The 21418-nt window shown below is 50.8% G+C and overlaps 1 protein-coding gene across 2 annotated transcripts in view; it reads right to left on the minus strand.

The window, feature by feature from the left end:
• LOC122543048 (solute carrier family 23 member 2-like) overlaps positions 1 to 21418 on the minus strand; it is a 68973-nt gene that overhangs the window by 40793 nt on the left and 6762 nt on the right. For both annotated transcript variants that reach the window (XM_087984454.1, XM_087984453.1), the window contains exons 3-6: positions 8584 to 8682; positions 6978 to 7094; positions 3973 to 4130; positions 272 to 360 (exon numbers count right to left, since the gene is read on the minus strand). In XM_087984454.1, coding sequence (XP_087840580.1) covers positions 272 to 360; positions 3973 to 4130; positions 6978 to 7094; positions 8584 to 8682 — 463 coding nt within the window. The remainder of the gene's footprint in view (positions 1 to 271; positions 361 to 3972; positions 4131 to 6977; positions 7095 to 8583; positions 8683 to 21418) is intronic.

Raw genomic sequence — 21418 nt, forward strand, 5'->3', positions numbered from 1 at the left:
GGAGCAGACTGGATGGGCTGAGCGGCCTCCTGCTGCTCCTATGTCTGAACATGCAGAGCAGTAAGGGAAGGAAAGTTCCTGGGAGGATGCTGGACATTGAGATGAGCATCCGTGAAAATGTCTGTTTGCAAGGAGCTGGAAGTCATGGCCTTGCCCCTGAGCCAGTGAGGAGCCTGCAGGACCCCATCCTGAACTCTGTCCCACACTCTGATCCCACCCCCCCCCCCCGCCCCCTTCATCCCGAGCAGTGAGTGTCAAACTCTCCCCTTACCTGAGTTATTACATTTCCATTTCTCCAGGGACAGAATGGCTCGAGCAGGAGCAAGGAACGCAAAGGCACTGGCCTGAAATAAGGGCAGCCTGTCAAACCCAACAACACAGCAATTACACAGGGCAACACAGAGAGAAAAGCTCTTCCCCCCCAGACTGTCAACACAAGGAGCACGTGTTCCAGGTCCCCCAGCCTTCGGGAGCTCTGTCCTGACTCCCTCCAGTCTTGTTGGAGATGAGATCCAGCCCTCTCCTTCTTCACCTGAACTTCAGTGAATATATTCCAAACTAATTGACCCTGCCTTTATTGGTCAGCCCTGGCATCCCAGGAATCCATCTGGGAAACCTTCATTGCACTCCATCGACATCCTTCCTCAGATAAGGAGACCAGAACTGCACACAGCATTCCAGGTGTGGCCTTCCTACCGCCCTGTATAAATCCAACAAGAAATCCTTATCCCTGAATTCCAATCCTCTCACTGTGAAGATCAGCACAGAGTTTGCCACCTTTACTGCCTGCTGTGCCTGAGCACTTAGTGGGTGGTACATGAGGACTCCCAGGTCTCACTGAACATTTTCCTGTCTCAATTTACAGCCATTCAAATCATCATCTGTCTTCCTACTTTTGGTGCCCAAAATAAATCACCTGATACTTATCCACATTATGCTGCATCTGCTATGCATTTGCCCATTCACTCAGTCTGTACAAATCACATTGCGATATCGCTGCATCCCCCTCACAGTTTTCCCAACCACCCAGCTCTGTGTCATCTGCAAATTCTGGGGTAGTACATTTAGTTCCCTCACCTAAATCATGAATGAATATTGTGAACAGCTGGGGTCTAAGTACCAATCCTTGTGGAAGCTCACAGGTCACTGCCTACCATTCAGAAACAACCCTTTTTATTTCTACTTTTTGATTCCTGTCTACAAACCAATTTTCTATCCATTTCAGTGCACGACCCATGATCCCATGTGCTTTTATCTCTGATCAGATTGACAATGGCTTGTATCCTGTGCAGATTGCGCAAGGAGTGCTGTCTTGTTAACCTATTCCCAAGTTTATTTTATCCTTGTATCCCATTTTCAGCCCAGAAGGACACCCCATTCCCTGAAGATTTCTTCTGGGGACTGAGTGAAGGTTCGAGATGATCGTGAGACCCAGGAGAGAATCGACTTCGGTCTTGGGATCTTGTGGGATCTTGGACTGTGGTCGATGGGTTGCTGGATTGGGAGCATCTCGACAGGGCTCAGTGTAGACAAAGCCAGCAAGGGAGGAAACCATAACTCACGGACTTACTTTCAAAATCTGGACACTATTTATTCCAGCCTTCAGCTGTCTGGGGTCTGAGCTCTGGAATTCTGTCCTGAAACCTCTCCCACAGTACCTGCTTCAACCCAAACTCTCTGACAACAGTGAGAGTTGGAGACAACGTTGCCACAGGAGGGATGTGTCACATTCTGAGGGGGACAGACGATGGGAGCAGGAAGGTAGTTTCCCCCTTGCTGCAGCGGACAGTGACCAAAGTGGGGGGGGGGGGGGGGGGGCAGAGGGTGAAGGGAAGGGGTAGGAGGTTTCAATGGGATGTGAGGGAAACCTTTCTCACTCAGAGGAATCTGGAACTCTCTGCCACATCGAGGACATATGCAGATGTGGTGCTCAGGCTATGGGCCAGGTGCTGGGAGGTGGGGTTAGAGCAGTGAGATGCTTGTTTCAGGACCAGGACAGGCCCGATGGGCTAATGGGCCTGATTCTGTGCACTCTGACTCACTGATCAGCTGAGGTCTCCTGACCTGATCAGAGAGCAATGCCTACTGATAGGGAATAGTGCGCATGTTCAAGCACAGCTGGACAGAGCAGAGACTCGGAGTTGGATTGGAGTCAGCGTTCCTGGTCAGTCCCCATCGGCTCAGCACACAGCCATAGGGTGGACCTCTTTCAGTGTGACAGGGTCACAAGGCAATGATCAAAGCCTCAAACTCAGCATCAAGCCAATGGCACAGCTAATTATTATCACAGTGCTCACCAAATCTCACCGTCTTCAATCTCACAGCATTCCACTGTTCAGATTTCACTTTGCGTCACAGAGACAGACCCTTCAGCCCAACTTGTCCATGCTGACCGGAATCCCAAACTCAACTGATCCCACCTGCTTGCTCCTGGCCAATATCCCTCCAAACATTTCCTATCCATCTAGTGGTCGAAATGTTGTGACTGTATCCACATCCACCACTGCCTCTGGAAATTCACTCGCTGTGTAAAAAAGTCATGTCCTTTTTAAATCTCACTGGAAAGATATGCTCCCACCTGACAGAAAATACCTTGACCACTCACTATATCCATGCCCCTCATGATTTTATAATCCTTTAAAAAGGTCACCTCTCAGCCTCCTACGCTCCAGTGCACAAAGTCCCAGTCTCTCCTTCGAACCCAACCCCTCCATTCCCAGCAACACCCTGCTAAGTCTTTTCTGAACCCTTTCCAGATTAATAATATCCTTCCTATAACAGGGTGACCAGAACTGGGCACAGTATTTCGGAAGAAGCCTCACCAACATCCTGTCCAACCTCAAGGTGATATCCCAACTCAGAGGTCTGAGCAATGTGTGCAAGACACCTTCTGAACCACCCTGTCTGTATGGGAGGCAAACTTTCAAAAAGGAGGTCACTGAACCTCTCCATCTCCCTGTTCTACAACACAAGCCAGGGGCCTAGCATTAATTGGAAAAGTCCCATCCTCGTTTGTTATATCAAACTGCAATCCCTCGTATTTATCCAAATTCATCTCCATCTGCCACTCCTCAGCCCACTGACACGATTGGTCAGCATCTCTTTGTAATTTTCGCTAATAATCTTCACCGCCCACAAACTTACTAACTAACGCCGTCTATATTCTCATTTAAATCACTCATCTAAATGGCAGGCAATAGATCACCCAGCACCCGAACCCTGTGGAAAACCACTGGTGATAGGCATCCAGTCCAGAAAACACCACCACCCTCTGCTCCTCACGTTAAGCCAAGTTTGGATCCAATTGGCTAACTCCCCCTGAGCCCCAAGCGATCTAAGTTTCCAAAAAAAAAATTACCCATCAGCTATTACAAGGAGGTATAGCTTTAAATTAAGGGGGGGTAGGTATAGGACAGATGTTAGGGGTAGGTTCTTTACTCAGCGAGTCGTGAGTTCATGGAATGCCCTGCCAGTAGCAGTGGTGGACTCTCCCTCATTATGGGCATTTAAGCGGGCATTGGATAGGCATATGGAGGATAGTGGGCTAGTGTAGGTTAGGTGGGCTTGGATCGGCGCAACATCGAGGGCCGAAGGGCCTGTACTGCACTGTATTCTTCTATGTTCTATGTTCTATATCTCTACCGCCTTGAAGGTCAAGGGCAGCAGGTACATGGGAACACCACCCCCTCAAAGTCCCTCACCACCCTGAACTGGATAGATATTGCTGTTCGGTCACTGTCACTGGGTCACAATCCTGGAATTCCCTCTCCAAGAGCATCGTGGGTGTCTCTCAAGCATACATTTGAATGGGGCAGCTCATTACCACCTTTCTCAAGGGAAGGGGCACTGAATGAAAGGTTTCTGAGCAATACTCATGTCCCTTTGCTTGGATTGAATCTAGAAACACAGCAAATTGGAGCACAGTGTAGGCTAGTCCTGAAGGTGGGGGACATGTGTGTGGGACAGCCATACCTGCAGCCCAGGGTACTCTGAAGCAGCGTTGTCAATCCCACACAGAAGAAGATGGTCCCAATCAGTTGACTGGTGGCCCACTGGTCAAAGCCAACACACATGGCATCAACCAACAGGAAGGGAACAGCAATGGTCCCACTGAAACAGGTCAGGTAGTGCTGGAGAGCAACAGGACAGAAAAAACCCCATGTTAGTCAGATCACATAAACACACCACTCCCCTCTTCAACACAACTCTCCCCATTCACATACAGATGGACAGAGAGACAGAGTGAGGGAGAAAAAGAGAGAGAGAGAGAAACACAGAGCCAGATAGAGAGAGCGAGCGAGAGAGGGAGAGTGAGCGAGAGAGGGAAAGAGAGGAAGGGAGACACAGGGAGACAGAGAGAGACACACGGGGATAGAGAGAGAGAGAGAGAGACGGGGAGAGACAGAGCGCGAGCGAGAGAGACAGGAAGAGAGAGCAAGGGGGGAGAGAGTGAGAGGTGGAGAGAGGCTGTACAAATCTACAAGAAATTCATGATATACTAGAGGTTGAATGGGCTGATTTCAATTCGAGCAAGTATGGTTCTGTAGTGAAAGCTATTGTAACTTGTTTCCGAATCAAGTTGGGCCCGTTTTGTATTGGTATTGGCTTGTTTCCACATTGATTTGACCATTTCAGGATCGTGGGACACCTGAACAAATATATTGCTAACATTCGAGTTGCAGATGTCGAACTTGTATGAAGGAGAGATGAGACAAGAGGACTGAGAAGCCAGAGAATGTGTATGAAATGTCCTTGGTGTTGTTCAGTGAGGAACAGGCTCTCTCTCTCTCTCTGGTTGCTGTGGTTATGATATCAACGATGCTCTTGCTCAGTCCTGCATGGACTAGGTGCTGAGAGATTTCCGACTCTGACGGAATTGCTTATGCAGCATTCCCAGGTTACACAGTCATCCAAACGGACAGAGCGACCAAGTTAATGATCCACCCCTCAGTCAATAAGAGCGGTGTCACTTTAATCACTCACGTCAGGGGACTGCTGTATGCTCTGTTCTGTGTCACCTCATCCTGTATCTGCACTACTCCCCCTCTCAGCTCCCCATCTTCACTGCTCACTGCCAAACAGTCCGTCTCCCAGCTCCTTCCCCTGCCATTATCAGTGGCCAAACTGAAAACCCCTGGTAATCTCTTCACACTCCAGCTCCCAACTGACCCAGAGTGTGGTCACATGGCATGAGCTCCTCGTTGCCATGCCTACAGGCCGGGCCCTGCTTGGGAATCAGTGCCTGGATGGTTTAGATATTGACTCAATTAACTCACAGTCCATTATTGCAGGGAAGAGACAACCTGTTCGAGCTTGCCAAGCTCTCTGCTGAGGACAGGATGGGAGATACTGAGAGGACTTGACAAGGGGGATGTGGAGACATTGTTTCCCCTTATGGGAAAGTCTCAGACCAGAGGGCATCATCTCAGAGTCAGGGGTCACCCACTTCAATCTGAGATGAGGAGGAATTCCTTCTCTCAGACAGGAGTGGAGTTGTGGGATCAAGGTTGAACCCGATCCAACCACTACACATTAACACCACATTCAACTGAGTGTGGTTTCAAGGAGCCCAGAGTAAAACTGGAGTCAGTGGCTATCAGGGAGCAAAGCTCCACTGGTTGGACTCATTCCTGGCACACAGGAAGATGGTGGCAGCTATTGGAGGTCAGTTACCTCAGCTCCAGCTCATCTCTGCAGCAGTTCAGTGACCTTCCCTCCATCAGAAGGGTGGGGGGTGTTCATCGATGATTGCACCATGTTCAACACCATTTGGGCATCCACAGATATTGCAGTAGTCCCATGCTTAAATGCAGCAAGATCCGGACAATATCCACGCTTGGGCTGACAAGTGGCATTTGTGTGCCATATAAATGCCAGGCTGTGACCATCTCCCACAAGAGACAACCTGACCACCACCCCTTGACATCCAATGGAGTTACCATCACTGAGTCCTCCTCTACCAACACCCTGGGGATTACCATTAACCAGAAACTGACAGCCATTTCTTCAAGCTATACCAACACAGTGACTGGGAATACTGTGGGGAGTAACTCCCCTCCTGACTCCCCGAAGCCTGTCCACCATCGACAAGGCCCAAGTCAGGAGTGTGATGGAATACTCCCCACTTGCCTGGACGGGTGCAGTTCCAACAACACTCAAGAAGCTCAACACCATCCAGGACAGAGCAGCCCCCACCTGATTGACACCACACCCACAAACATCCACTCCCTCCCCCACTGACCCTCAGTAGCAGCAGTGTGTACCATCTACAAGATAACTGCAACAATTCACCAAAGATCCTCAGACAGCACCTTCCAAACCCACAACCACTTCCATCTAGAAGGACAAGGGGCAGCAGATATATGGAAAAAACACCAGCCCCTGCATGTTCCCCTCCCAGCCACTCACCATCCTGACTTGGAAATATATCGCCATTCCTTCAGTGTCACTGGGTCAGAATCCTGGAATTCCCTCCCTCAGGCATTGTGGGTCAGCCCACAGCACATGGACTGCAGCGGCTCAGCTCACCCCCACCTTCACAAGGGGCAACTAGGGACGGATGTTAAATGGTGTGCCTGGCCGATGTTGTGATCGAATAACCAATGTGTAAAGCAGCAGATTGGAAACAATGAGCAACATTATTTGCAGTCACCCAGCAACAGCCAGCTATTTGACCAGGAAAGACCTCACAGGTTTGTGCGATGGTATTTTCACCCTGTCGCCCCACACAGACACTGACTCACAAAGGTTCTGACTGACACACACAAACACACATACAGAAAGGCCCCTCTTCACTACCTCCCCTCCCATGAGACACACCCTGCCTTGATGTCTTTCCTGTCATCTGGATCTCCGGAATGCACGGGGTGGTGATCTGGACGTCTCCAATGGATAAAGCATAGCTGGGCAGTGCCAGCATTCAGGACAGGATGGGACAGGAGGCACTGGCTGAGGTGGCACATCGCTCTGGGACTCACCTGTAAACCCAAGAATATACAGAGATACCAAGGTGGGACATCTTCAATAGTGTAGATCATGTCCAGTCTCTGTGCCTCACTACAAGCATGGCTGTCCGAGCTATCCGATAAGGAGGACTGTAAGGACAAATCCAAACCAAGAACATCAACAAGGTATTCTCCATCTGACCCTGAAACATCACCCCCCCACACACCATGCAGAACCAGCCCAGTTCCCCCTCCCAGCACTGCCCACTGCTAGGGGCTACGGTGACTGCTCTGCAAGGTGAATTCAGACCCAGGCTTCTCTCAGACAGGGGACATGGCCTTATCTCTCCACAATGCAAAGTCTCTCTCTCTCTCTCTCTCTCTCTCTCTCTGTCTCCCACTCTCTCCATCCCCTCTCTCTCTCTCTTCCTTCATCTCCCACTCTCTCCCATCCCCCATCTCTCCCTCGCTCTCTCTTCCCCCCTCCATCTCTCTCGCACCCCCCAGCCTCTCTTTCTCTCTCTCTCTCTCCCCCCCCGTATCTCTGCCCCCTCCGTCTCTGTCTCTCTCTCTCTCTCCTTCCCCCCGACTGCTCTCTTCCCCCACCCGCCTCTCCCCCACGGACCAGCCCATTCCTGAGGGGACAAACTCTCAGCCAGCTCCCAAGTGCAATCCCAGCTCCCAAAGCCCACAGACCCTTCCCGTAACTGAGTGAGAAAGGGTTTACAGTTCCTGTGTCCCACCACCCCAGGCAAGGAACTAAGGATATACTGTCCCGGAGTTCACAGGGAGAATTTCAGGAATCGCTCAGAGTAAGCTTTCTTGAGGCTTACATATCACTCATCCTCCCTCCTTCCCCCCTTGCCTGGTGCACACAGACCTTGTGGGTAACATGGTGGCTCAGTGGTTAACACTGCTGCCTCACTGCGCCAGAGACCCGGGCTCGATTCCACCCTCGGGTAACTGTCTGTATGGGAGAATGTACAAACTCCTCGTTTCTGTGTGGGCTTCCTCCGGGTGCTCCGGTTTCCTCCCACAGTCCAAAGATGTGCAGCTTAGGGAGGATTGACGATGGGAAATTTCCCACAGTGTCCAGGGATGTGCAGGCTAGGGGGGGGGGGGGGGGGGGGGGGGGGGGGGGGGGGAGGAGGGGGTTAGCCACGGGAAAGGTAGAGTTAGAGGATGGGTGGGATGGATCTGGGTGGATCCTCTTTGGAGGGTCAGCTTGGATCCGATGGGCCAAATGGCCTGTTTCCCCCTGAAAGGATGCTAGGATTCTCAGCAATTGGCTAATATTTGAGTTTGGAGTTGCAAACTGTTTAGAGTTGGGTCACACACGGGCCATAGGCTACTGTGGGCGACCAGACAAAGAGAGTGTGGGGGACATTCCCGGGAGGGGGCACCGACAGTGGGAATGGGAGGACACAGCATACCACCAGATCAGTGCATCAGGCACTCCCCCGGGAACTGGGATATGACAGAGCTGGTGAACTGAGATGCACAGTGATCAGTGTCCTCAACAAGCCCATACACCAACTGATTGGACCAGCTTCACTCCCAGTACAACACAGGGTTCCCAGCAGCTAGTCAATCCACAGGAACAGAAACCTGAGCAGGAGACCACAAACTGGAGAGTTACCTTGTCAGCAACAGTGTTCTGTCTGGCATAGACAGCCATCAGCTCAGTCACCTCTGTGTCCTGCTCACCAGCAACCACAGCAGCTCCATTGATCACCACCTACACGGACAGGAGGAAGATCCATTAGAGAAACAGGGCTATCTGGCTGAGGTGACAGCTTTCCCCTCTCACTCTCCTCCTGATACACAGCTCTCTGCCCCAAACACACCAGATGACATAGGAGCAGCAGGAGGCCGCTCAGCCCATCCAGTCTGCTCTGCCTTTCAATCAGATTGTGGCTGACCTGATCACCCACCACTTCCCTTTCCTGCCTGTTCCCCATCACCCTTCATCCCTCCCTCCCCTCTGTCTCAGCCTTTAGTGACCCAGCCTCGCCATCCCTCTGCGGGAGAGAATCCCACAGCCTCACTCCCCTCAGAGAGGAGAAATTCCTCCACATCCCTCTCGTCAGTGGGTGACCAGGGAACCTCTTCAGAAGGCCACTCGTAGCCTCGCTGATATCCCTCGAAAAGCTGCTCCAGCCGTCAGGATGCACAGTGTGCTTTTCCGATGGAGATGGAAGGCAGTGAGGGGGCATGGGTATCTCCTGGTACTTGGGAGGTCAGCCCGCTTAGCTGTGGGTCTGGAGTCACGTGGAGGAAGGGACACCTGAATGGCTGGGTGGCTGTGACATGACAGGACTGCAGCTCCTGTAACCACCTTGCCCAGGGCCTATGCTGTGGGTTTTCACTGGGAAACGGCTGGGGTTAATTCAGCAGTCTGCGCCTGGGTGTGGGCAGGAAGCAGGTGTACCTTACAGATTTCACACTGACCGGGGAAGCTCCTGATCCAGGAAGGGCTCTGTACGAGCTGGCTGTTCTAAATTGGGGTGTGTGTGCTCCCAACTCTCCCAGCACGGTCAGGGTTCAGGGACTGGCTGAGACAGCAGCTCTCGTCTGAGCCTACACCAGCAGCCTGAGGGACCCTGCAGTCCCCACCACTATCCCCTGGGCCATCCACACCCAGAGGGAATCCCGCTGGCCCACGCTGGTGTGTGTGTGTGTGTGTGTGTGTGTGTGTGTGTGTCTGGGCCCGAGCTCCAACAGACTAACCTCCCTTGCCATCCACCCCCTCCAACAACCAGCAGGCCAAAGACGAATCTGACCTATTGGCGGTCCCAGAGTCCAAGCTGTCTTCACCCTCCCACCCTTGGACAAGGTGATCACATCACAAAGAGCAGAGTCTGACCCGGCTCCATTCTGTAACAATGGCCCTGAGCTCGGACAACACAATGAGGATCTCTGCTCGTCTCACAGGTACACAACTGGCCTCGGAGCCCTGACCCACACACCATCTCCCCTCCACCTCGCTCTCCTTCAACACAGCAAAGACAGAGCCACAGCTCAGCGGGACAGTGGCCAGCACTGTGCAGTGACTCGGCAGGATGCTGCACTCTGCAAAAAACACCCCACTCACTATCAGAGACAGAAAACTCAGCGACTTCCTCCAGCAGACAGACAGATGAAGACACAGAGGGAGTGAGGGAGAGAGACAGAGAGACGGGGTGGGGGGGGGAGAGAGAGAGATAGACGCGGGGGGGGGAATGGAGGGAGAGACAGGGGCAACAGAGAGAGAGAGGCAGACAGACAGAGACAGAGGGAGAGGGAGAGAGACAGAGACAGAGGGAGAGAGACACAGACAGAGACAGAGAGGGTTGAGAGAGAGAGACGGAGAAACGGAGCGAGAGAGAGAGAGCGCGACATGGACAGGGAGAGGGATTTTGGACAGTGCTGTGATCAGAGACAGAAATGAGTCGGTGTTGAGGGAGACCAGTGCAGAACTTGGATCCAGGCGGGAACAGCCAAGTGTTGAAAACTGGAGGTAAAGACTAGTGGAAGACAGGACTCCCAGTGGGAGCTGGGAGATTGTATAGACAGAGACTGGCAGATGGAGAGAGTGAGGGAGTTGCTCTGCAGGAAGCCCAGTAGAGGGCAGAGCTGGAGGAGTGTCGATAGAAAAGTGAGAGTCAGTAATGGTCACTTACAGAGGGAGCCAAGGCTTCTCAGCATTCTTTCATTCAGCAGTTAGCTGCTCCATACTCACAAAGCCCAGGGAGAAGTGACCAGTGCTAACCCAGCACTAACCTGCCCCCTAAAGGACAGGATGGCTCAGTGGTTAGCACTGCTGCCTCACAGCACCAGGGACCCGGGTTCGATTCCAGCCTCAGATCACTGTCTGTGTGGGTTTCCTCCCACAGTCCAAAGACGTGCAGGTTAGGGTGGAATGGCCATCCTTAACTGCCCTATAGTGCCCAGGGATACATAGGCTGGGTGGGCCAGGCATGGGAAATGGGATGGGGGCTCTTCTGAGGATTGGTGTGGACTCGATGGGCCAAATGGCCTGCTTCCATATGGCAGGGATTCTATGACCGATTCTCACTGCACTCCAGTACCCCAAGACAACACTCTGGCAGTGGGGGGGTTGGCATGGGCTCTTGCTGTGCATTGTTGGCATTGCCCAATCACAATGACTGAAACAAAGGGCTCGCCTTCCCTCTTCCTGGGAAATCTTCCCACTGGATAGGGATCGGACACCTGGTGGTCCCAGCTTCCTGCTGGAGCAGATCTCCCAACCCCGATGTCCATGGAGACCCCGAGAGAGAGTGCACTGGTCACCAGTCCCACTGCAGAGGTTTGGTCGCAACATCTCAGCTTCCCACTCCCATGCAGTGCTGATAGGTTGCCAGAGTTCCACCAACAGACTGGTGGACTGGAAGAAATGGGACTCTGGAATGACTTGGACTTGGTTGGATTGAAGAGGAATTTAGCATTTGACTTGTTCGACCTGAATCACCCACCGAACGCACAAGGAAGCCTTGAGGAAGAACTCAGAGATGGGGTTTCCGTTTTCATTGTTGGTCAAAGAACTTTGGACAAACCCTTACATTGGTGCAAACAGTTGCCTAGCAACAGCCTCTGAAAATAGACTTGCTTTTCTTGCACGCAGCTAATTCTGGCATTTTTTAAGGAATAAAACTGAGAGGTACATCTCGCTCGAAATCTCCAAGAGAAAAGAGAAACATTCTGGAAGGAAAACAAGCCGATTCTCACTGCAAGAAAACTTTCAGAAAAACCTGCAGAAGTTTGCAATATCATCAGGATGGGGATATGAGTAGGAAGGGTTTGGAGGGCTATGGGCCGGGTGCTGGCAGGTGGGACTAGATTGGGTTGGGATATCTGGTTGGACCGAAGGGTCTGTTTCCATGCTGTACATCTCTCTGACTCTCTCTGTTTGCCACGTGAATGTGAGAGCTACCCTGAAGGTCTTCCTTCAGTCAGGGTCTGTTAGCAATTTGATCTCATCTGACAGAACTGTGGCAGACCAGCCCATTCAATCTCCTCCAACTTCAGAGGGGAGGGGGGCTGAGTCTTGTTCTCCTAACAGTGATGAGAAACCTCTTTTGTTCCAAATTGTCTGGACTGGTGACAAGGTGAGACATGGAGTCTTTCAGGGTATTTTGTGGGGTTGGGTGACTACACAACAGCTTCCCCACCAGTACCCAGTCAGAGGTGTAAACCAGGAGACACATTAGCAAGGTCCCAGCTAATTGTTTACAGGAGTCCAAGGAACAGAGTGTTCCGAGCACCCTCCAGAACCATTTCCTGGGTGTGCGGAAGGTTCTAGCACTCAGTGCAGCACTCCAACCTCAGCTCTTAGCCCAGCAGACTGCATCCCAGCTGGCCAACCACTCAGCCAGTGTGATCGCTTCCAACAGGGCAAAAACACCGAGACCCAGCCTGCACTGTGACCAGCACCGTTTGTGGGATCTTGCTGTGCTGTCAAGTTGGCTACCCAGTGCTCAGGGGGCCATGTGGAAATCAGGAAACGGGCAGGACAAACAGGCCTTCTCAAAGAGTCCGAAATCTGGAATCTGTTTTCTGTCGAAATTCAGTTTCCCTCAGACTGTGTGTGTGTGTGTGTGTGTGTGTGTGTGTGTGTGTGTGTGTGTGTGTGTGTGTGTGTGTGTGTGTGTGTGTGTGTGTGTGTGTGTGTGTGTGTGTGAGTGACAGAAACAGACTCTTCGGTCCAACCCGTCCATGCCGACCAGATATCCCAACCCAACCTAGCCCCACCAGCCAGCACCCAGCCCATATCCCTCCAAACCCTTCCTATTCATATATGCATCCAGATGCCTCTTAAATGTTGCAATTGTACCAGCCTCCACCACTTCCTCTGGCAGCTCATTCCACACACGTACCACCCTCTGCTTGAATAAGTTGCTGCGTAGGTCCCTTTTAAATCTTTCCCCTCTCACCCTAAACCTATGCCCTCTAGTTCTGGACCCCCCGACACCAGGGAAAAGACTTTGTCTATTTATCCTACCCAAGCCCCTCATGATTTTATAAACCTGTATAAGGTCACCCCTCAGCCTCTGACGCTCCAGGGAAAACAGCCCCAGCCTGTTCAGTCTCTCCCTACAGCTCAGATCCTCCAACTCTGGCAACATCCTTGTAAATCTTTTCTGCATTCTTTCACCTGAGCAGTTTAAGAGCTAATGCAAAGAGAGAGAGAGGGAGAGAGAGAAAGTGAGAGAGAGAGAGTGAGAGAGAGAGAGAGAGAGTCAGAGAGAGAGAGAGGGAGAGAAGGGGGGAGGACGGGGGGAAAGAGAAATATGCCGAGAGAGAGAGACAAGAGACAGAGAGATGAAAGAGAGAGTCAGGGAAACAGGCTGATGGCCCGAGACACAGAAAAAGAGAGGAGAGGGAGTAGGTACAACAGATAGAGAGAGAGAGAAAACAGAGGGGCAGAGATGGGGGTGGTGCGAGGAAAGAGAAGGGGAATGAGAGATAGAGAGTGTCTGAGAGAGAGAAAGTGAGAGAGAAAGAGAAAGCGAGAGAGAGAGAGTGAGAGTGACAGACAGAGAGAGACAGACCAAGAGAAATATAGAGTGTGTGTGAGAGAGAATGTGTTTGTGAGTGTGTGTGTGAGAAAGAAAGAGCATGAGTGTGTGTGCAAGAGAAAGAGTGAGAGAGTGAGACAGAGAGTGAGAGAATGAGACTGTGTGAGAGAGTGAGCTGTGTGAGAATGAGACTGTGTGTGAGAGAGGGAGACTATGTGTGAGAGATTGAGACTGTGTGTGAGAGAGTGAGACTGTGTGAGAGAGTGAGACTGTGTGAGTAAGACTGTGTGTGAGAGTGAGACTGTGTGAGAGTGAGACTGTGTGAGTGAGACTGTGTGTGAGAGTGAGACTGTGTGTGAGAGAGTGAGACTGTGTGAGAGAGAGTGAGACTGTGTGAGAGAGAGTGAGACTGTGTGTGAGAGAGTGAGACTGTGTGTGAGAGAGTGAGACAGTGTGAGAGAGTGAGACAGAGAGTGAGAGAGTGAGACTGTGTGAGAGAGTGAGACAGAGTGAGAGAGTGAGACACAGTGAGAGAGTGAGACTGTGTGAGAGAGTGAGTCTGTGAGAGAGTGAGTCTGTGAGAGAGAGTGAGTCTGTGAGAGAGAGTGAGTCTGTGAGAGAGAGTGAGACTGTGTGAGAGAGTGGGACTGTGTGAGAGAGTGGGACTGTGTGAGTGAGACTGTGTGTGAGAATGAGACTGTGTGTGAGAATGAAACTGTGTGTGAGAATGAGACTGTGAGAGAGTGAGACTGTGTGTGAGAATGCGACTGTGTGTAAGAGAGTGAGACTGTGTGAGAGAGTGAGACTGTGTGTGAGTAAGACTGTGTGTGAGAGTGAGACTGTGTGTAAGAATGAGACTGTGTGAGAGTGAGACTGTGTGTGAGAGTGAGACTGTGTGTGAGAGTGACACTGTGTGAGAGCGAGACTTGGTGAGACTGAGACTGTGTGAGAGTGTAAGACTGTGAGAGAGTGAGACTGTGTGTAAGAATGAGACTGTGTGTGAGAGTGAGACTGTGTGTAAGAATGAGACTGTGTGTGAGAGTGAGGCTGTGTGTGACAGTGAGACTGTGTGTGACAGTGAGACTGTGTGAGAGAGTGAGACGGTGTGAGAGAGTGAGACTGCGTGTGAGACAGTGAGACTGTCTGAGAGTGAGACTGTCTGAGAGAGTGACGCTGTGTGAGAGAGAGTGAGACTGTGTGAGAGAGCGAGACTGTGTGAGAGAGAGTGAGACTGTGTTAGAGTGAGACTTGGTGAGACCGTGAGACTGTGTGAGTGAGACTGTGAGAGAGTGAGACTGTGTGTGAGAGTGAGACTGTGAGAGAGTGAGACTGTGTGTGAGAGCGAGACTGTGTGTGAGTGAGACTGTGAGAGGGAGTGAGACTGCGTGAGAGTGAGACTGCGTGAGAGAGTGAGACTGCGTGAGAGAGTGAGACTGTGTGAGAGAGTGAGACTGTGTGTGAGAGTGAGACTGTGTGAGAGTGAGACTGTGTGAGAGTGAGACTGTGTGAGAGTGAGACTGTGTGTGAGAGAGTGAGACAGAGAGTGAGACTGTGTATGAGAGTGAGACTGTATGAGACTGAGACTGTGTGAGTGAGACTGTGTGTGAGTGAGACAGTGTGTGAGAGTGAGACAGTGTGTGAGAGTGAGACAGTGTGTGAGAGTGAGACAGTGTGTGAGAGTGAGACAGTGTGTGAGAGTGAGACAGTGTGTGAGAGTGAGACAGTGTGTGAGAGTGAGACTGTGTGAGAGAGTGAGACCGTGTGTGAGAGTGAGACCGTGTGTGAGAGTGAGACTGTGTGAGAATGAGAATGTGTGAGAGTGAGACTGAGAGAGTGAGACTGTGTGAGAGTGAGACTGTGTGAGAGAGTGAGACTGTGCGGGAGAGTGAGTCTGTGTGAGAGAATGAGACTGTTAGAATGAGTCTGTGTAAGAATGAGACTGTGTGTGAGAGTGCGACTGTGTGAGAGTGAGACTGTGTGAAAGAGTGAGACTGTGTGAGAGAGTGAGACTGTGTGAGAGAGTGAGACTGTGTGAGAGAGTGAGACTGTGTGTAAGAATGAGACTGTGTGTGAGAGTGAGACGATGCGTGAGAGTGAGACTGTGAGAGAGTGAGACAGTGTGAGAGAGTGGGACTGTGTGAGAGAATGAGACAGTGTCAGAGAATGAGACTGTGAGAGAGTGAGATTGTGTGAGAGCGAGACTGTGTGAGAGCGAGACTGTGTGTGAGAGTGAGACTGTGTGAGAGCGAGACTGTGTGTGAGAGTGAGACTGTGTATGAGAGTGCGACTGAGAGCGAGACAGTGTGTAAAAATGAGACTGTGTGTGTGTGAGAATGAGACTGTGAGAGGGAGACTGTGTGTGAGACTGTGAGAGAGTGAGACTGTGTGAGAGTGAGACTGTGTAAGAGAGTGAGACTGTGTGAGAGAGTGAGACTGTGTAAGAATGAGATTGTGTGTGAGAATGAGACAGCGTGAGAATGAGACTGTGTATGAGAATGAGACTGTGTGTAAGAATGAGACTGTGAGAGAGAGTGAGACTGTGTAAGAGTGAGACTGTGTAAAAGTGAGACTGTGTGTAAGAGTGAGAATGTGTATGAGAATGAGACTGTGTGAGAGAGTGAGACTGTGTGAGAGATTGAGACTGTGTGTAAGAATGAGACTGTGTGTAAGAGTGAGACTGTGTAAGAGTGAGACTGTGTAAGAGTGAGACTGTGTAAGAGTGAGACTGTGTAAGAGTGAGACTGTGTAAGAGTGAGACTGTGTGTAAGAATGAGACTGTGTATGAGAATGAGACTGTGTGAGAGAAAGAGACTGTGTGAGAGAAAGAGACTGTGTGACAATGAGACTGTGAGAGAGTGAGACTGTGTGTGAGAGCGAGACTGTGTGAGAGCGACACTGTGTGAGAAGAGACTGTGTGTGAGAGCGAGACTGTGTGAGAGAGCGAGACTGTGTGAGAGAGTGAGACTGTGTGTGAGAGAGTGCGACTGTGTGAGAGCGAGACTGTGTGTGAGAGTGAGACTGTGTATGAGAATGAGACTATGTGAGAGAATGGGACTGTGTGAGAGAATGAGACTGTGTGAGAGAATGAGACTGTGTAAGAGTGAGACTGTGTAAGAGTGAGACTGTGTAAGAGTGAGACTGTGTGTAAGAATGAGACTGTGTATGAGAATGAGACTGTGTGAGAGAAAGAGACTGTGTGAGAGAAAGAGACTGTGTGACAATGAGACTGAGAGAGAGTGAGACTGTGAGAGAGTGAGACTGTGTGTGAGAGCGAGACTGTGTGAGAGAGCGAGACTGTGTGAGAGTGAGACTGTGTGAGAGTGAGACTGTGTGTGAGAATGAGCCTATGTGAGAGAGTGAGCCTGTGTGAGAGAGTGAGACTGTGTGTGAGAGTGAGACTGTGTGTGAGACTGTGAGAGAGTGAGATTGTGTGTGAGATTGAGACTGTTGAGAGAGTGAGACTGTGTGAGAGAGTGAGACTGTTGAGAGAGTGAGACTGTGTAAGAGAGTGAGACTGTGTGAGAGAGTGAGACTGTGTGAGAGAGTGAGACTGTGTGAGAGAGTGAGACTGTGTGAGAGAGTGAGACTGTGTGTGAGTAAGACTGTGTGTGAGAGTGAGACTGTGTGTAAGAATGAGACTGTGTGAGAGTGAGACTGTGTGTGAGAGTGAGACTGTGTGTGAGAGTGAGACTGTGTGAGAGCGAGACTTGGTGAGACTGAGACTGTGTGAGAGTGTAAGACTGTGAGAGAGTGTGACTGTGTGTAAGAATGAGACTGTGTGTGAGAGTGAGACTGTGTGTAAGAATGAGACTGTGTGTGAGAGTGAGGCTGTGTGAGAGTGAGACTGTGTGTGACAGTGAGACTGTGTGTGAGAGTGAGACTGTGTGAGAGAGTGAGACGGTGTGAGAGAGTGAGACTGCGTGTGAGACAGTGAGACTGTCTGAGAGTGAGACTGTCTGAGAGAGTGACGCTGTGTGAGAGAGAGTGAGACTGTGTGAGAGAGTGAGACTGTGTGAGAGAGCGAGACTGTGTGAGAGAGAGTGAGACTGTGTTAGAGTGAGACTTGGTGAGACCGTGAGACTGTGTGAGTGAGACTGTGAGAGAGTGAGACTGTGTGTGAGAGTGAGACTGTGAGAGAGTGAGACTGTGTGTGAGAGCGAGACTGTGTGTGAGTGAGACTGTGAGAGGGAGTGAGACTGCGTGAGAGTGAGACTCCGTGAGAGAGAGAGACTGCGTGAGAGAGTGAGACTGTGTGAGAGAGTGAGACTGTGTGTGAGAGTGAGACTGTGTGAGAGTGAGACTGTGTGTGAGAGAGTGAGACAGAGAGTGAGACTGTGTATGAGAGTGAGACTGTATGAGACTGAGACTGTGAGAGTGAGACAGTGTGTGAGTGAGACAGTGTGTGAGAGTGAGACAGTGTGTGAGAGTGAGACAGTGTGTGAGAGTGAGACAGTGTGTGAGAGTGAGACAGTGTGTGAGAGTGAGACTGTGTGTGAGAGTGAGACTGTGTGTGAGAGTGAGACTGTGTGTGAGAGTGAGACGATGTGTGAGAGTGAGACGATGTGTGAGAGTGAGACGATGTGTGAGAGTGAGACTTGGTGAGACAGAGACTGTGTGAGAGTGTAAGACTGTGAGAGAGTGAGACTGTGTGTAAGAATGAGACTGTGTGTGAGAGTGAGACTGTGTGTGAGAATGAGAATATGTGTGAGAGTGAGTGTGTGTGTGAGAGTGGGACTGTGTGTGTGAGAGAGTGTGACTGTGTGAGAGAATGAGACTGTAGGAGAGAGTGAGACTGTATGAGAGTGAGACTGTGTGTGACAGTGAGACTGTGTGTGACAATGAGACTGTGTGTGACAATGAGACTGTGTGTGACAATGAGACTGTGTGTAACAATGAGACTGTGTGTAACAATGAGACTGTGTGTGAGAGAGTGAGAGAGTGAGACAGAGAGTGAGAGTGAGACAGAGAGTGAGACTGTGTGTGAGAGAGTGAGAGAGTGAGACAGAGAGTGAGAGTGAGACAGAGAGTGAGACTGTGTGTGAGAGTGAAACTGTGTATGAGAATGAGACTATGTGAGAGAATGGGACTGTGTGAGAGAATGAGACTGTGTGTAAGAATGAGACTGTGTAAGAGTGAGACTGTGCAAGAGTGAGACTGTGTAAGAGTGAGACTGTGTGTAAGAGTGAGACTGTGTATGAGAATGAGACTGTGTGAGAGAAAGAGACTGTGTGAGAGAAAGAGACTGTGTGAGAGAAAGAGACTGTGTGACAATGAGACTGTGAGAGTGAGACTGTGAGAGAGTGAGACTGTGTGTGAGAGCGAGACTGTGTGTGAGAGCGAGACTGTGTGAGAAGAGACTGTGTGTGAGAGCGAGACTGTGAGAGAGCGAGACTGTGTGAGAGTGAGACTGTGTGTGAGAATGAGCCTATGTGAGAGAGTGAGCCTGTGTGAGAGAGTGAGACTGTGTGTGAGAGTGAGACTGTGTGTGAGACTGTGAGAGAGTGAGATTGTGTGTGAGATTGAGACTGTTGAGAGAGTGAGACTGTGTGAGAGAGTGAGACTGTGTGAGAGAATGAGACTGTGTGAGAGTGAGACTGTGTGAGAGAGTGAGACTGTGTGAGAGAGTGAGACTGTGTGAGAGAATGAGACTGTGTGAGAGAGTGTGACTGTGTGTGAGAGTGAGACTGTGTGAGAGTGAGACTGTGTGAGAGAATGAGCCTGTGTGAGAGTGAGCCTGTGTGAGAGAGTGAGCCTGTGTGTGAGAGTGAGACTGTGTGAGAGTGAGACTGTGAGAGAGTGAGACTGTGTGTGAGATTGAGACTGTTGAGAGAGTGAGACTGTGTGAGAGTGTGAGACTGTGTGTGAGAGAGCGAGACTGTGTGAGAGTGAGACTGTGTAAGAATGAGACTGTGTGAGAGTGAGACGGTGTGTGAGAGTGAGACTGTGAGAGAGTGAGACTGTGTGTGAGATTGAGACTGTGGGAGAGAGACAGTGAGAGAGGGAGCGTGGGAGAGCTTTGCAGTATTGTCCAGAGCAAGTCCTGTGTGGAATGGTGGATGATGATGGCAGCATGGATCTGGGGAGCAGCCAGCCCATTGAAAAGGCCAAGCTGGAAGGATCTGGTGGTAATGCCAGGACCAGGAGGACACAGTTGCACCCTCAGCAGAGGTTTCCCAGTAAGCGAGGAGCACCTCCTGTGTTTCATTCACCTCCCACCCAACCTCATCCCCAGTCCAGACCCACAGGCCTAGCCAAGGCTTCATGTCCACGACTAGGCCTGAGAACCTGACAACAGCTACGGGGTGTCCCAGTGCAGGAGCCTGCAGTACCAGGAGTAAGCTCAGGCCCCGTGGTGTTGGTGAAGCAGAGACAGATGTGGCATGGTGACTGCACTGCCATGGCATTAGCAGCAGGGACTGTGGCAGTGGGATGGAGGAGACTGCACCCAGGCCCATCACTCAGCTCGGGGAAGGAGCTTGACCCAGGTAAGACTAGAAGATCAACTTCACTCTCGTATTTCATGACTCTGTAGCCACATCCTGTGGTTTAAGGTGGTGCTGCAGAGTGGAGACCCTCAACAACACTTTTCACTGTATTTGTAATAAATACACCTGTCAAGAAACAAATCAAATCCTCAGTCAGTTATCCACCTGTAGTGCACTCACAGATCACCCTTCAAACTCTCTCTGTACCTGTGTGTGCGTGGAGCCATCAGCAGCTCCTGTCTCTCTCTCTCTCTCTCTCTGTCTCCCCACTGATGCTCTATGAGCTGCTGTCTCCAGGAATTCCCTATCTCACTCTAGCCCCTGACTGGATTCCTCTTCTTTCAGAGACAAGAGCGACAGTACGAAAACAGCAGTGAGGACTCACGGTCTGGATGGTATCTCACTGGTTGTAGCTCATCTCCTGTTCAGCTTCTAACAGCGGCTGACTTCAAAGACACATCATCAACTCTTGAACATTGTGAACGATCCTGAAACAATGAAACCTTCCCGCCAAGTAAACCATCGCCTCCCCGGAGAGGAGTCAATGATTAGCATTCACTCTGACAGGATGGCCCAAGGCAGGATTGAGATTATTCAGGCTGACTCACCTTCATTCTGAAAGCTGATGGGGAAAAACCAGGCTTATTCAGTCAGTCAGGGTCTCAGGGAATCAACAAGCAGACCAGAGAAGCTGAGGGCCTTACGATGTGTGGTTTGAGTGACAAACGACCATCACTCAACAAACAACAGCACATCCCCATTGCTAATGAAAAGGGACAAGTGAAGGCACCCTAGATCTTGAAAAGGACTGATTCCCATCTTTCTGTTCTGATCATGTGTGTCAAACTGTCTGCCTTATTTCTCAATGTGTGTGTGAGAGACAGAGAGAGAGAGAGAGAGAGAGGCATGTCTGTGAGGGTGTGGATAGTTTGGTTGTTGAAGTGTTTACTTGCAGTCACACATTGGTGGAGATTATTAAGGCTGTGCCAATGTTCTGGAATTACAACCGGGAGTAAGGAAAACCTACAGTGAATGATGTGTGTCCTGAAGACTGGGCACTCCCAGACACACTGACCACCATCCCACTGGTCTCTGGGGCACTTCACAGACTTGCGGGTGGGGGGGTAAGAGAGAGAGACATTCAGAGAGCAAGAGAATGAGAGAGCAAGAACAACAAAGAGAGAGAAGGAGAGAGGGAGAGAATTGACAGAGACTGAGATGTGGAAAGAGGGTGGACAGAGAGGTGGGGGGAGCAAGACAGAGAGAGTGAATGATGAATGATGAACAGAGAGGCAAGGAGAAATATGTATGCACAGAGCTTCAGGGCATTTTGTGACAGAATGGCCAGAGATAGAGTCCACAATGTCTTCCCATACCCTGCAAGGTCAGGGCACAGAGAGATAGCCAACATCATTGACAGTGGGCCTGGAAGGAAGCAGCTGTGTGCTCACAGTGCAATGATGACCGTGTC

The sequence above is a fragment of the Chiloscyllium plagiosum genome, unplaced genomic scaffold (assembly GCF_037043375.1).
Source record: "Chiloscyllium plagiosum isolate Xiang-an unplaced genomic scaffold, Cpla_swu_hap1 HiC_scaffold_48, whole genome shotgun sequence".
In the NCBI taxonomy this organism is placed as follows: domain Eukaryota; kingdom Metazoa; phylum Chordata; class Chondrichthyes; order Orectolobiformes; family Hemiscylliidae; genus Chiloscyllium; species Chiloscyllium plagiosum.